At 46.0% G+C, this 13,720-nt stretch overlaps 1 protein-coding gene across 1 annotated transcript in view; it reads right to left on the bottom strand.

Annotated features, from left to right (window-relative positions):
* The window catches only part of ZNF217 (zinc finger protein 217), a gene marked incomplete at its 3' end in the record, with an annotated part of 31,451 nt that overhangs the window by 293 nt on the left and 17,438 nt on the right, over positions 1 to 13,720 (bottom strand). The window contains 3 exon segments of the mRNA XM_077778331.1: positions 1 to 446; positions 1,370 to 1,486; positions 5,413 to 7,189. The exon segment at positions 1 to 446 is cut by the window's left edge and continues 16 nt beyond it. Of these exon segments, the coding sequence (XP_077634457.1) occupies positions 1 to 446; positions 1,370 to 1,486; positions 5,413 to 6,808 (1,959 nt within the window).

Here is a 13,720-nt window from a genome sequence, read left to right as displayed (position 1 = left end):
CGTTCTGCACGCGGGGTCCTGCCCCTGAGGGTCACCCGCCGCTCTCTTGGGTAAGGCGTCCGAACAGGCGGGGGCAGGAGTTTTGCAGACTCTATCGGTACTGTCACCGGTTGCATTTCTGTTGAAATCCTGAGTATCTTTGTGAACTGGTGAGAGGACAGTGCTGCCCAGAACATTCGGAAAGGCAGAGGCCATCCCCTTCAGTTGCTTTGCAGGCGGGCTGCCTTTAACATCTTTGGCACCATCAAAAAATCTTTTCAAATTTTTGGTTTGCGCACTGTCGGCGGTGAGTAGTGCATCTTCGGTCTCCTGGGTTTTCCCGTCGTTCTTGACCTCGGCGGCAACATCGATCTGCTTGTCCTTGTGATGCCTCTCCAGGTGGTACCGCAGAGAGGTCTTCTGGGCTGCAGCATAGTCACAGAATTCACATTTGTACGGCTTCTCACCTAAAACAACAAAGGTCAGCGAATTACACCACGAGTTTATGAAAAGCGTCAAACTAGATCTCTGGAAACTAGAATCACCTAAGAGAGAATACAAGTCTTTCGTCTTCCCTTCTTTCTACTGACCTTCATTTCCGGGGTTTGCACCAGTTGCCTGCTTTATCACCCTCACTCCACTGAGTATTTGAAAACGTGAAGAGTGTCTTCAAAAATATAGCACCCCTTGAACTTATTTAATCTTCCTAACAGTCTAGGGAACAACATTATTATCCTGCTTTTGCAGCTAGGAACACTGGGGCACAGGAAGGTTAAGTAACTCGCCCAAGGGGCGCCTGGGGGGCTCAGATGGTTAAACATCCGACTTCAGCTTGGGTCGTGACCTCACGGCTCGTGGGTTCGAGCCCCATGTGTGCAGACAGCTAGCTCGGAGCCCGGAGCCTGCTTCAGATTCTCTGTCTCCCTGTGTCTCTGCCCCGCCCTCCCCACCCCCCACCAAATAAACAAACATTGTAAAAAAAAAAATGTTTTAAATAACTCGCCCAAGGTCGCCCAGCTAGTTGAGTGGGAGAGATGAAATTCTGTTACAGCTGCTTCTACAATCTCAAGGGAATTCTACATGTATTCTCATTTCGTCCTCAGTCACGAAAATCAATACATAAAAAAAAAAAAGCTGTGGCATTAAAAAATACTAAAGAGTAAGCTGCAGTAAGATAAGAGGCTACAGTAGTCAGAAAGTAAAGAAACTAAGTGCACAAGAGGAACAGTGCACGTTACAATGACACTGAGACTGCCAGCAGCACACTCCGCTTACACCATTCTCCAAGGATCTAAGAATATCTGAACAATATTTAAAAAAGAAACACAAAGAACTACATCTTAACTGTTTAAACTAATAAGAGTTAAAGGCGGTCTAGGAAGCTCCTTACCTGTGTGCGTTCTGAGATGAATATTGAGGTAATAATTTGAACGGAAAAACTTCCCACAGTAACTACATTCTCTTGAGGACGTAAGATGCTTGATTTTTCCTCCATCATCATTTTTATCTTGAAGCAGAAACAAAAATATTTATGTAAGAAGACAGCTCAAGTGCATGAGTAAGACGAGCTGGCTTTAAGGATTCTTGCCGGAAGTGTTTGGGGAGAGCAGAAAATGACTTTTACGGATTGGTGCCGGGGTAAAACCCGCAAGGGGTGGGGACACACCAAACGCTGCTCTGGTGGCTTGGGAGCTTTTTAAACGTGTGTGCCGTGTGTCTCTGGTTTTGTTTTTGATTTCTGAGTGTAGCCGGGCTGGCTGGGCGTTTGGAGATTCAGTTCCTCATTTGCCTCAATCCCAGGAGAGATCATGTAACAGACTGACATGCACGGGCAGCTTTCCGTTCTCCCGACACGTCTGCAGCGCGCCTGCCGGACCCACGCGCGCCTGCAGGCAGCCCGGCTTCTTCAGAGGGACTGACTTCGAAAACCGAGCCAATACAGATCGCCAGCGTTCCCAACCGGAGGGAAGTGGGTCCTAAGCTCAGGTCAGCTACCACTAGAGGGTAGCAAGCACAACCTAATCTTTACAGAAAATAAAAGGTTTGGCACTGGGTCAGACACCTTGTTTGCCACAATTTAGCAGGTTGTGGAAAGCAAACCGTAACATTCACCAGCACGCACGTGGACGAAATGGATCTGAGACCAATCAAAATCTGCCTCCAAATGACAACCGGATAAACTTGAAACTTCAATCTCTGCACTGACCAGGGACGCTATTTAAAGGGAGATTGTATTCAAACTCCAGGCCTCCAAAAGATAGTTCCATGTGCTGCTGTTAAAAATGTCCACTCCCCCAAAAATGAGTGTAAAAGTTCCAGATAAAACTCCTCTGACTGAAGACATTCCGTGCACTATACAAAATGAGGTGGAGAGAGGTGGATTCAGTTCTTAAAACTGAGCATCATGGGGGATGAGCACTGGGTGTTATGTGGAAACGANCTGCTTCAGATTCTGTGTCTCCCTCTCTCTGCCCCTACCCCACTCACACTGTCTCTGATTCTCTCTCTCAAAAATAAACATTAAAAACATATATTTCAAAAAAAATTTTTTTTAAAAATTGAGCATCACGAAACTGGCCGTTTTGCCTTGAAAAACCAAACTCCAACCTTTGAAAGGCCTCCTTTCCCTGCCCCATTCCTCACTTTGCATTTTAGATTATATACATTTGGTTTACAGATTTTAAAAAGCAGCGTATAAACAAACCTTGGGTAGCCTCCAGCACCACAGAGGCAAGATTGCGTGATTCCCCCTCAACTTCCCTGAGGAACACGAATCCACCTCTAAACATCCCTAAAACAGCAGCGCCAAGCATTGATCTTAAAAAGATATCATGAAGACTAAAAAAAAAATAATTACATGAATGACCACCGTTAGACCTATTTTCCAAGTAGAACAAACATAAAAACTAAATGTTTACTTTGCCTTTTGATCTTCTTAAAAGTCAATCTCAAGGAAGCCAGATGGATGGTAAATGACAGTAGGACAAATCGAGATCACCGGTCCTAATATAAACTCAGGAAAATCAATTCTCTCGACACAGACTGCCCCGCTTCGTCTTTCAATCACACCCAACTCACCGAGTTTGAACCTTACTGCAATTTCCTAGTCCCAAGTATGCGTCAGGATTTATGTTACGTTGCATCACACCCAAAAAGTTATGAAATGCCTCTCTTTTAACAGAAAGGACACGAAACGCCCACATGTACCTGGTTTCTGCTCCTTGGGCGTGTCACCTCTGCTTGTACAGCGCTGTTCTTTTTAAAGAACTGCAAACTTTTTACCAATGGCTGTTGAAATTATCCTTGGGAGGTAGAAGACGGGGGCTGATGAACCAATTTTGCAAACAGACAAATCAGGGCAAAGAAACGTTAAGCAGCCTTCGATCGGCCACGAAAACAACACAGTGGTAGAACCCGACTCTGGGCAAGTCACGGCGCTCCCAGCGTTTACTGGGTTTTCTATCCGCCCGACTATGATGACGACGACCAAGATTTCCACCCGATTCTTCTGCCCACACCACCTGCTGGCAGAATGTGACTGGCCCTGTCGTTTCTTTCAGGGCAGCAGCTCGAGGAGCTAATTATGTCCCCATTACTGCATGCCCTCGAACGACACTGACACGAACAGGGACCACTATAAAGACTAGAGGTCTGCGCTCAGGGCCGCCTTTATGATGTCATTAAGACACCATAATGTGCCTTCTAGATTCCTGAAGACTGTAGCATGCTAAGTGCTTGGTTTCCTATGGGTCCCACGAAACTCCAACCATTCTGAATACTCCCTATGAACGAACTACTCGCTCTCCCATCCGTGATGGGGTCAGAAAAAGCAGCAGGGCGCTGGTCTGGAGGATGAAGCGTCCAGTGTATCATCTGGTCAAGCGCATCTTGGGCCTCACACAAGTCTGACTACCCAGCCATCAAGTTACACCATCAAGTTACAGCAAAAGAAGGCAGCAGCCTTGGCTGAAACCAAAGACCACTTTTGTGAATGATCATGTTTCTCGAAGGCTAATTCACATCGCCATTACTTGAGTGTTGAAGATGCAGGGGTTCTGGGGCACCTGGGTGGCTTAGTCGGTTAAGCCTCCGACTTCGGCTCAGGTCACGATCTCCCAGTGTGTGGGTTCGAGCCCCGTGTTGGGCTCTGTGCTGACTGCTCAGAGCCTGGAGCCTGCTTCGGAGTCTGTGTCCCACTCTCTCTCTGACCCTCCCCTGTTCACGCTGTCTCTCTCTCTCTCAGAAATAAATAAAACATTAAACAAATTTTTTTTGAATTAAAAAAAAAAAGAAGATGCAGGGATTCTTTTAACTTAAGTCTTCAAGCAGGAGAATCCTTTAGTCAACCTAAGAATTACTCAAGGGATGTGAGAAGTCTCTGGTTTAAGTGCAGATGGGCAAGACCTGAACCACACAGGTGCGATCTCTCTGCCTTAAATAATGTCCATTGGGCCTCTGACCTCGGCTCAGGTCATGATCTCACGGCTTGGGGGTTCGAGCCCCGCGTCGGGCTCTGTGCTGACAGCTCAGAGCCTGGAGCCTGCTACAGATTCTGTGTCTCCCTCTCTCTACCTCTCCTCTGCTCATGCTCTCTCTCTCTCTCAAGAATTTAAAATTTTTAAAAAAGACACAATGTGTCAGTGACGGCTTCTGTTTCCTATAAAAGCCATTAGCACGTTAAAAACCGGAGGAAGTGAGATTCCTTGAAAACATCTTGGGTGTGTTCATGGTCCCTCTATTTTACACACAAATGGATTTAGTTCCCGAGCTGACCATTAACCAACACTAGCCCCCCAGACACAAGGGGACAGGGGACCAGGAAGCGCCAAACTCTGGCTCTGGCGGACCACCATTCCCAGCACCTTCCATGACCACTAAAAAACCATCCGGAATAAATGCGAGAGAGCGGAGTCCTGAAGGAAAGGGAAGTTTGTTGCATCTAAGGATAACTTGTTTTTATAGGTGAGATCAGGTCTGCCGGAAAAACCAAGGTGAAGCCCAGGGTCCCTCAACCTTGACATCGCTGGACACATAATGCCTCGCTGGTGGGCCGTCCTGTGCGCTGGAGGTTGCTACTCAGCAGCATCCCTGGCCTCTACCCACCAAGCGCCAGCACACACACACTAACACAGTTGTGACACCTAAATATGTCTAAACACTGCCTGATTCCACGGGGGGCAAAACTGCCCCAGTGAAGATAATGCACGTCCCCTGTTATCAACATTAAAAAAAAAAAAAAAAAAAAAATCACGCAATTTTCCGAACAGGAAGAAACCCTGAGAAAAATCACGGCCCTGAGAGGTCAGGTTGACTTAAACAAGGCTGGTGCCAGGAGAGCCGGGACTCAAAGCCTGCCCGCCGGCCCGCGCCCGGCCTGCGCCATCCGGGCCAGAACCAGAGGACGGACAGCGCGCAGCGGAGCGCCGCACTTACCCAGATGGAGCCCTTCCGGAAGTCCATCCTCAGACCCGTCCTCAGAACCGCCTTCTCGATCGACGGCTCCGTTCTCCTCCAGGGCGGTGGCTAGGTCCGGGGAACACGTCCTAGGCTGCCTTCCGTCCACGGACATGGTCGGCGACTCGGCGTCGGCCCTCCGATCCTTCTTGTGGACCCTCGAGTGCAAGACCAGCTGGTGGTAGGTCCGGAAGGCTTTGCCGCACTCAGAGCAGTGCGTCGGCTTCTCTTTGCTCCCGGGCAGCTTCGGGTCGGCGTCCGCAGAGGGCACTTCGCTGCCGCTGGAAGGTCTGGGCTTCTCTTTCTCTTGCGAGAGGCCCGCACAGCCGCTCTTGCTTGGCCTGGACTTTCCAGAACCTTCGGAATGGCTTTTACCGGCGCTCCAGATCTCTCCAAGCTCCTCTTTTTCGGAACACGAGTCATCGTTGTCGGTGCTGCCTTCCTGGCCGGGCTGCTCCTTCACTTCGCGGCAGACGGCAACTTTGCCTTTGGTGGCCAGCTGCCAGGCCTGGTAGGTGGTGAACGGATCGAGCTGAGGTATCCATTTGGTGGGCTTCTTCCCGGTTTCAGGGTGCGACGTGGGCCTCAAGTTCAAGAACTGCAGGAACTCTTCCCCCGGAGCGGGCATCCCCCCCTGCGGAGAGGCTGTCTGTGCGCCTCCACCGCCGGAAGCGCTGTCTTTGCTGTGCATCTTCCTGTGATCGATCAGACTTTCCTTATTTGGAAAGAGGAAGCCACAAACCATGCAGATTTTGTAAGGAGACGAGATGCTCTCGGCCGCGTGTTCCTGCACCACCTCGTTGATGGTGGCGGGGCTCTCGGAGCCAGGCTGCAGCTTGCCCTTGGCCCCCGCTTTGCCGGTGTGTGTCCGCATGTGGTTTTTAAGGAACCAGGGCTCCTTGAACCTCCGTCCGCACACGTGGCAGCCGTACGTGAAAGAGTCCTTATGCTTCTTCATGTGGGTCTCGACATCGAAAGCCACTCGGAACGTCTGCCCACACACCTCACAGCTAAATTCTTCATTTTCTTTGCCACTCTTGTCCTTTGGGGGCTCCGTTCTCACCTGACTCTTGTCCAGAGGGCTCAGGTACTCTGCTTCCACGCGCAAGACGGCCGGCTCGCAGAGGGTGGGCCGATGCTGCATCAGGACATGTTTGTTAAGGTCTTCCGAATGCGTGAAGGTCTGACTGCAGAACATGCAGTCCAAAGGCATGTATCCTTCGATTTGGATTATGTTTTTCTCCTGCGTCGCTCGGAAAGGAGCAGTGGTGGTCCCTTTTATGGACACGGCATCGTCCATCTCCATCTGGGTACCAAGCGAGTTGCCAATAACTTCCGGTCCATCCATATACACTAGCAGGGACTGGGTCGGCATGTTTCCTGGCACTTTAGGACTGTATACAAAATAAGAATCCAGTGGAGGAGTTTCTGGAATTGGAATAAGGCCACTTGTAAGACTTGTTTGTCACTCACACCCCCAGCAGCCGTGGACTTAAAACGAGAACAAATATTTGTTATAAAAGTTCAAAAGCAAAGTATATATTCCTGTAACTTCTTATCTTCACAAGTCTTAGGAAGCTCGGTGACAGAGCCTATGTCACTGGTTCTTTCCACAAACAAGGCAGACAGACTCCCCAAGCGCTTTGATTCAAATATGAGTCAGCACAGAGCATTAATTCTTTGTCTCCACTGAGTGAGTGATTCAATTGAGTGAGAAGTCAATCCCAGCAACCTGGAGACAAGGGATTCCCAAAACCTAGAGGGGCGGAAACCACAGAAATGGTTAGCTGCGGCCAGAGGAGAGAGGAGCCTAGGGTGGGCGGTTCCCAGCTGGTTCACCCACAGCAGAAGAGGCGCCTAGTTCAAATAACCGCGCATCCCGGGAAACACGCTCATTAATGAAATCGTTAGCATTTTACCCAATCAGGACACCTAGCAAATCGCTGGATATCCATCCAGGGAAGAAACTAAAAACGTGGTGCTCTAATGATTTAAATCTAAACTTTTAAGACTCGGGACAGAGGCTATTGACTGCAGCTGAATGCGTTTTAAAGGTCCCTGCAAGACGATGTGGACCCTTACAAACAGCCCTTACAAATCTAGAGACTTTACCCACTGTGAAGAATGCCAAGTGAGGCACTCTAAGTAAAAATGTTAAAGCCAGAACTTCAAACTGTCTTCTGTACATTCAAGAGATACAAACGCCTAACGGCACCCTCGAAGATCACACTCACACAGGCCAACAACATACACACACAGGAGAACAGGAACCTTTCCTAAAAGCCACATTCAAACCCTCCAGAACACCTCAGAAAGAATGAGGCTCATCTTGGCCAAGGGGAACCTCAATCATCTTGGTCCACAGGATATCCTAGCCTTCAACCCACCGCCCAAATCCCAGCCACTTTTTCTTTCTGCCTTCAACAAACATCAGGGTAGGGCTTCCTTGTCCACACAACAAATAAGGAAACACACGCACAAGGCTACTTTGTGAGAGCACGCTTGCAAATCTTCCGCACGGCTCAGTCCTTCATCAGAAAACGGGCCCTCCCATTTGTAACCCACCCTTCACATCAGGCGCTGGCCAGGTGAAAAAATCGATGATTACTTTTATTTCACTCTGCAGGCTCTGAGCTAGAAGCCAATCTTCATTCTTGGAGAAGAATGAACTTCCAAGCCCAATACCCTCCGCCTTTCTGGCAAGCAGAGAATTGTTTCTAAATAGACTCAACTACTTTAACTGAAGTCTGTTCACTCCACCCAAGAGAACAAAAAGACTTGCAAACTACTCCCACCACCTTGACTTGACTTTCCTTCTCTCCACTTCCTCAAAGAGCAAGGGCTTCTCGGCTCAGAGAAGACAAGGAAACATTTCTTCCCCTTCTGGATCCTCATAATAGAAGAAAATTCTCATGCTCCTCGCTATCTTTGGTTTTGAATACGCTAGATCTTTAACATTAAGCTTTTCTAAATAAGGCTGCAGATCAAAGATTAGGGAAAAGAAAGAAGGGACTGAAGTGTTTTATCTTAATTTCTGAGTCTTTTGTTGTGATCTCAATGGAGGATAAAACTCGCGCTGGCTACCAGCTTGGCGGGCTTTAACAGAACACTCCTGCGTTCCAGGCCTGGCCAAGTCACAACCTTAAAGTTGTCACCACCACCTACCTCATCTTCATCTACTTTCTATAGGCCATTAAATTACAGGATCACCCTTAAGAGTTCCCAATTTCTATGGTTCTCGGGGCAGATCTACATTTATGGATAGACAGACTCCAAAGAATATTTAATGCTTTCCTAATCAAGATATTAAATGATCTTTGAGAAATGTAACGGATAATTTAGGGTTCTTTCTATGTAGTCAATATGTACTGAATGCTAGTGTACCGGATAATGTTTTAACTGAAGAAAAAGCAGTACACACTCTAGAAAAGCAGTTATTTGATGATCTTGTTTTCACTGATGACATCTGGATGAAAAACAGAAACAACTCAAGGAGCCCTACACAAACCACACAGAGTAATTTCAATTTGAATAGAGGCTGTCCTCTATTTGAGGTCCTTTCTACTTTTTGGTTGCAAAATAGCTTTTTTTTTTTTTTAAATGAAAGAGTGGCAATAGCAGTCTTTTTTTAATGTCCTAATTTGCCAAAATCAAAGTTAGTCCTCTATGTCAGACCTCTGTGTGTGTGTGTGTGTGTGTGTGTGTGTGTGTGTGTAAGAAGTTTTACTCCTCTGTGATATTTTAAATTGGGGGGAACTCCACAGTTTCCTACAAATATCTTTCCCAAAAAGACACCAACCACTCCTAAACTCAATCTTCTCCATTAGAAACATGATGGGGGTATATCCCTGTATTTCCAGTCCCAGGGAATGGCATGACTGGAAGGAAATGCCTTCGTTTAGTTTCAATTTTTATCTCTGAAATGTTCAAATACCTGGGTTAAATGACTCGTCATCAGCTTCTAACATAAGACCTAGAGGATTAAAGGAGGCACAGTCCAAAAAAAAAAAAAAAACTTAGGAGAAAGGAGAGCTTCAGTTTTGCCCAAGGTGGGGGCAGGATGGAGGCCCGAGACGAGGGAAGGTGGTCCCAGGCCCGCCCACATGAGTCTCCCAGGAGGGTCTGATGGGGAAGGAGACCCTCCCAGGCAAAAACAGAAGCACTTCCTCCTCAAAGGAAGTTTCTGGCACGGATTCTGACAGTCATTAACTGTGCCCAACAGTCCTAGGCTCTAGACTCCGTTGAGCCATGGCAATCCTTACTACTCACCCAAGATCTGAAAACCCTGGGCCATCTGTTTTCAAGATCCTAGGGGCAGAGACCCCGGTGATCTTGTTCACCATTATGTCCCCATGCCCAGAAGGGATGCCTGGCATGCGGTCAGGCCCTCAATAAACACTCGGTGAATAAATTAGCAAACGCTAACCTAATCAGTACAGGTGTGGAATCAGTAGTGCACATCTCTGGGCCCAGTCACCAACCTGAACTGATCTGATAGTAAAATTAACCCGAACGTTCATCAGAACCTCTTTCTACACAGCTCTCTATGGCTCCCATCTACTTTACCATTCTCTGCAGTTTCAAGGGTGTCATTAAAATAAAAAAAGAATCCTAATTAATCCTACCACAAAGTTGACCAGCATAAGCAAAACCTTATCATTTAGATTTAAAACTAGTCTCCTTACTGCCCCACCAAAACAGCAAAGCAGGACAAGCTAGGAAGGTCTCTGACAACAAACGCCTTCCTCTCTTGACTCAAGGCACCGTTTGCAGACTAAACACTTCTTTCTGCTATAAACCAATGACCTATATCACTTAAAACCAATCTGCTGAACGAAATCTGAAATCTTTAACAGTGACTGCAATAATACTTCACTAACAACAAAACTTACCCAAAAAGACACATTCTAATCTAATTACGGTTAATGACAGCCATTCCTGTGGAGTGAAACGCACACCCACACAGGGCCTTCCTGGAGCCTCGGCGGCCTTCCCCAGGTGGAAGGCGCAGAGGCCAACAGCTCTGCCGGCCCCGGAAGTTGTCTGTCTTCACAAAGAACTGGAGGAAGGAGGGGGAGGATCTTGACCCAACCCCTAGAATCTAAATGCTTTTAGTTTGCAGAAAAGTGACCGTTCTGAACACACGAGGCTTCCTGAAAGGCAGTTCGCAAAAATGTTTTTCCATGTTTAAAAAAAAAAAAATGCTTAAACCTTTGCTCAGGGAGATGACAGCAATTCCCCTTCAGCCACAAGGCCCACCCCCACCCTCCACGGGCACCCGAGGCAAGCGGTTCTCGGGTACAGGCTCCCGGTCTGCAAGAGTACCCGTGATTACTTTACACCGTGTTGAGATAGGATACCTTAAGAAATAAGACTTATCACAACAATAGAATCTTTGAAAACAAAGTAGGAACCATATTGCTAGAACCGCCTGAAATGGAAGGAACAGAAATCTAATGCTCTTTAGGCCATGTCTCCTATTGTTTTTTTTAAAAGCAGATGCTCCTTGGGGAGCAAAGCTCCCGTGAATTCTGCCACTACCTACAGATTTTGAAATTAGCAAATATTACACCTCATACAATGCTTAATGAAATAATAATTTGTGCTTAGAGCACAACAAATTAGAAGGAGAGGCCACCTTGCCGACAACTGCTGTGACTTGGCAACAGTCCTTATTGTACAAATGGACTCGCCCTGTTAACCTCTACCGCCTGCGTGCCTGCCTCCCCCTCAGCTCAACAGGTTACCTTACGTTTTTTGAGATGGGGTATTTATTACCCTATTGTGCAGCAAGAGAAATTCCAAGTCCTCAAAATCGGTCCAAAACACACAAGAATTCGGCTTATAACCAAGTAACGTGCGGTATTCCTGCAAGTCTACTTTTTCCCTCGGAGTCACTTGAGTGTCCAAATATATGATTATTAAAATATTTGACCCAAGCAAACTGCTAGCCTCTGGCCTATTTCATTTGTAGCCTGTAAAGGGCAAAATTATCTCCAAGATCTGGTCAGGAAACCTAGGGTTTCTATAAATGGTTCTGTAGGTTACACATTTGGGTTTTTTTTCCTTAATCCGCCAAGTGAGGAGAACCGTACATCGTTAAGCCACAGAGACAATCCAAACCTGTAACTTTAAATCCTTCAACACTATTTCAAGGAAATCACCAAGGTCACACCCATGAGCTGAATGGTCAGCCCAACTTTCCTAATATAGCTGTGAAAAGATGTTTAAAAGTTCAGTGAAAGAAAAAGATTAAAATATTCAAAAGATTATATTCAGCATCACAATCTAAAACTAGTCAAAAGCAAATGGTTAAGAAAAAGAAAAGAAAAAAAAGCCAATAGCTGTTCAAAGGCAGAGGCTGGAAAGCTCCTCCACTCTCATTTTCCTGAGACTGTAGTAAGGGTACAGTTCTAAATACAATTAGAGACCAGAGTACTATAAAATATAAATATATATATATCATCATATTCGTGTATTTGACTGTCAGGATTAATTCATTCCAAATCAATTAAGGTCAGTTAAAGGAGCTTAATGTGAACTTGAGGCCACACGTTAGTTTTAGTTTCGGTATTATCAATATTAACAGATCTGTGGTCTGTAAACTGGCTTTTACAAATTCCATCCTGATGGGAAAAAGAGACTCTAAGGGAAATGAACAAAACAAGAATTTTAAATAAGCCATCAGATGAAGCACTGCGATCTGAGAGATTCTATTATTGCTACTTTAACAGGAGTAGTACTTTAAATACTTTGGAAAAGATTGTAGATAGAACTGCACCAAAAAGATTTCAACACAAAAAAGCAAACCTATCTTTACCTATATTCTCTTGCTCTCCACAACAAACGCTTGTGTTTCGGGCACACGTGCAGCTAACTGTATATATGTACATATACACACACAGTATACACACACACACACATATATATACATACACACACAGATATACAAGGAATCAGGACTATAGTACTTACTACAACACCACCCCACACACCTACACCACTCTTTCCACAAGGCTAAATGGTGAGTGTTCTTAATTATACCCAATTTAACTAACCAGATTAAATATAAACATGGGCACTGCCTTTTAAGGCAGGCGCCCTTTTAGCCAACATGTAAAGACTCCCCTCCCTATCTCTGTCGAGTAAATACTCAAGTTGTAGGTCTGGCTCTTTTCAGTCACCTGTTTGCTTTCAAAATTAAGGGAAAAACTCTCTTTTCAATTAATACATACAATCATACTCAATGAATACATAGAACGAGTGGATCTGTATACTAGACCAGGAAAAAAAAAAAACTTATCCACAGATTTAAAAAAAAAAAAAGGAAAACAAACAACAACCCGAAAACATGTCTTCTGGTAGAACTGGACTGTGCGGAAGTTACCCTGATTGACCAGGTAGGAGAAATAAACAGGAGCAGCTCTCCCAGTGCTGGTTCGAGAACAAAACAGATGTGGACTCTCTTATCTCCAGTCCACAGAACCGTAGTTTAAATTCAAAAAAACCTGTTCCTGACACGCTAGCGACTAATGAATGATACACAGAACATAAGCGAATCCATTAGAAAACCTGGGCTCTGACTCCAGGGTAGTAGTAGTAGCTCTGCGGCCCGAACTGAAGGAATGTGGAGGTCAAAAACAACTTAGGTACAGCTTAAGAACAAAAGCCAAGGAATTCAAACTGAATTCTCTCATTTAACTCGCCCAGCTGTCTTTTCAGGTTTAGTAATTTTATTTCTCAACCTGATCATAAAATTACCAAACTGGCCCCTAATTTCCAGTAACTCAGTTATGTAGTTACCCTGGGCAGGAAGTAATGGGGATATTAAGAACAGTCAGTCAACAAATGTTCAAATGTGAGGTCGTTTAATNATTTTGGAAGCTAGCTAGCTCTAACAAGAATTGAGCTTCCTCATCATGAACAGCAGATTTTAGGACAGGATGGTCCTGGTCACACTTCCTCAAAATCAGATTTCCAGCTGCCCTCATGGTCTCGATTCAAAATCCTCTGCCCCACGCACCACTACAAATTGGCCTAACTACCTTATCGGTGGGAGAGAAATCATGCAGATCACCTCCTTCCTAACAGCCAGCACTTAAGAACTTTCTACTGCCCCCACAAGGAGGCCATTCGGTGATAAACGATCAAGCAAGCTTCCCTCTCCTGAATTTCAGAAATTTCTTGCTGTCTTTGTGTAACTCATTCTTTCTTCCACGTGCATTTTAATCTGGTTAACCCCCCTCTCCCACCGCCCCCCCCCCCCCCCCAAACCCGGGGGGGGGGG

Source organism: Crocuta crocuta, unplaced genomic scaffold (genome assembly GCF_008692635.1).
Source record: "Crocuta crocuta isolate KB4526 unplaced genomic scaffold, BGI_CrCroc_1.0 scaffold27, whole genome shotgun sequence".
NCBI lineage: Eukaryota > Metazoa > Chordata > Mammalia > Carnivora > Hyaenidae > Crocuta > Crocuta crocuta.
The sequence above is the reverse complement of the archived record's forward strand: the minus strand, read 5'-3'. Positions and strand labels throughout refer to the sequence as shown.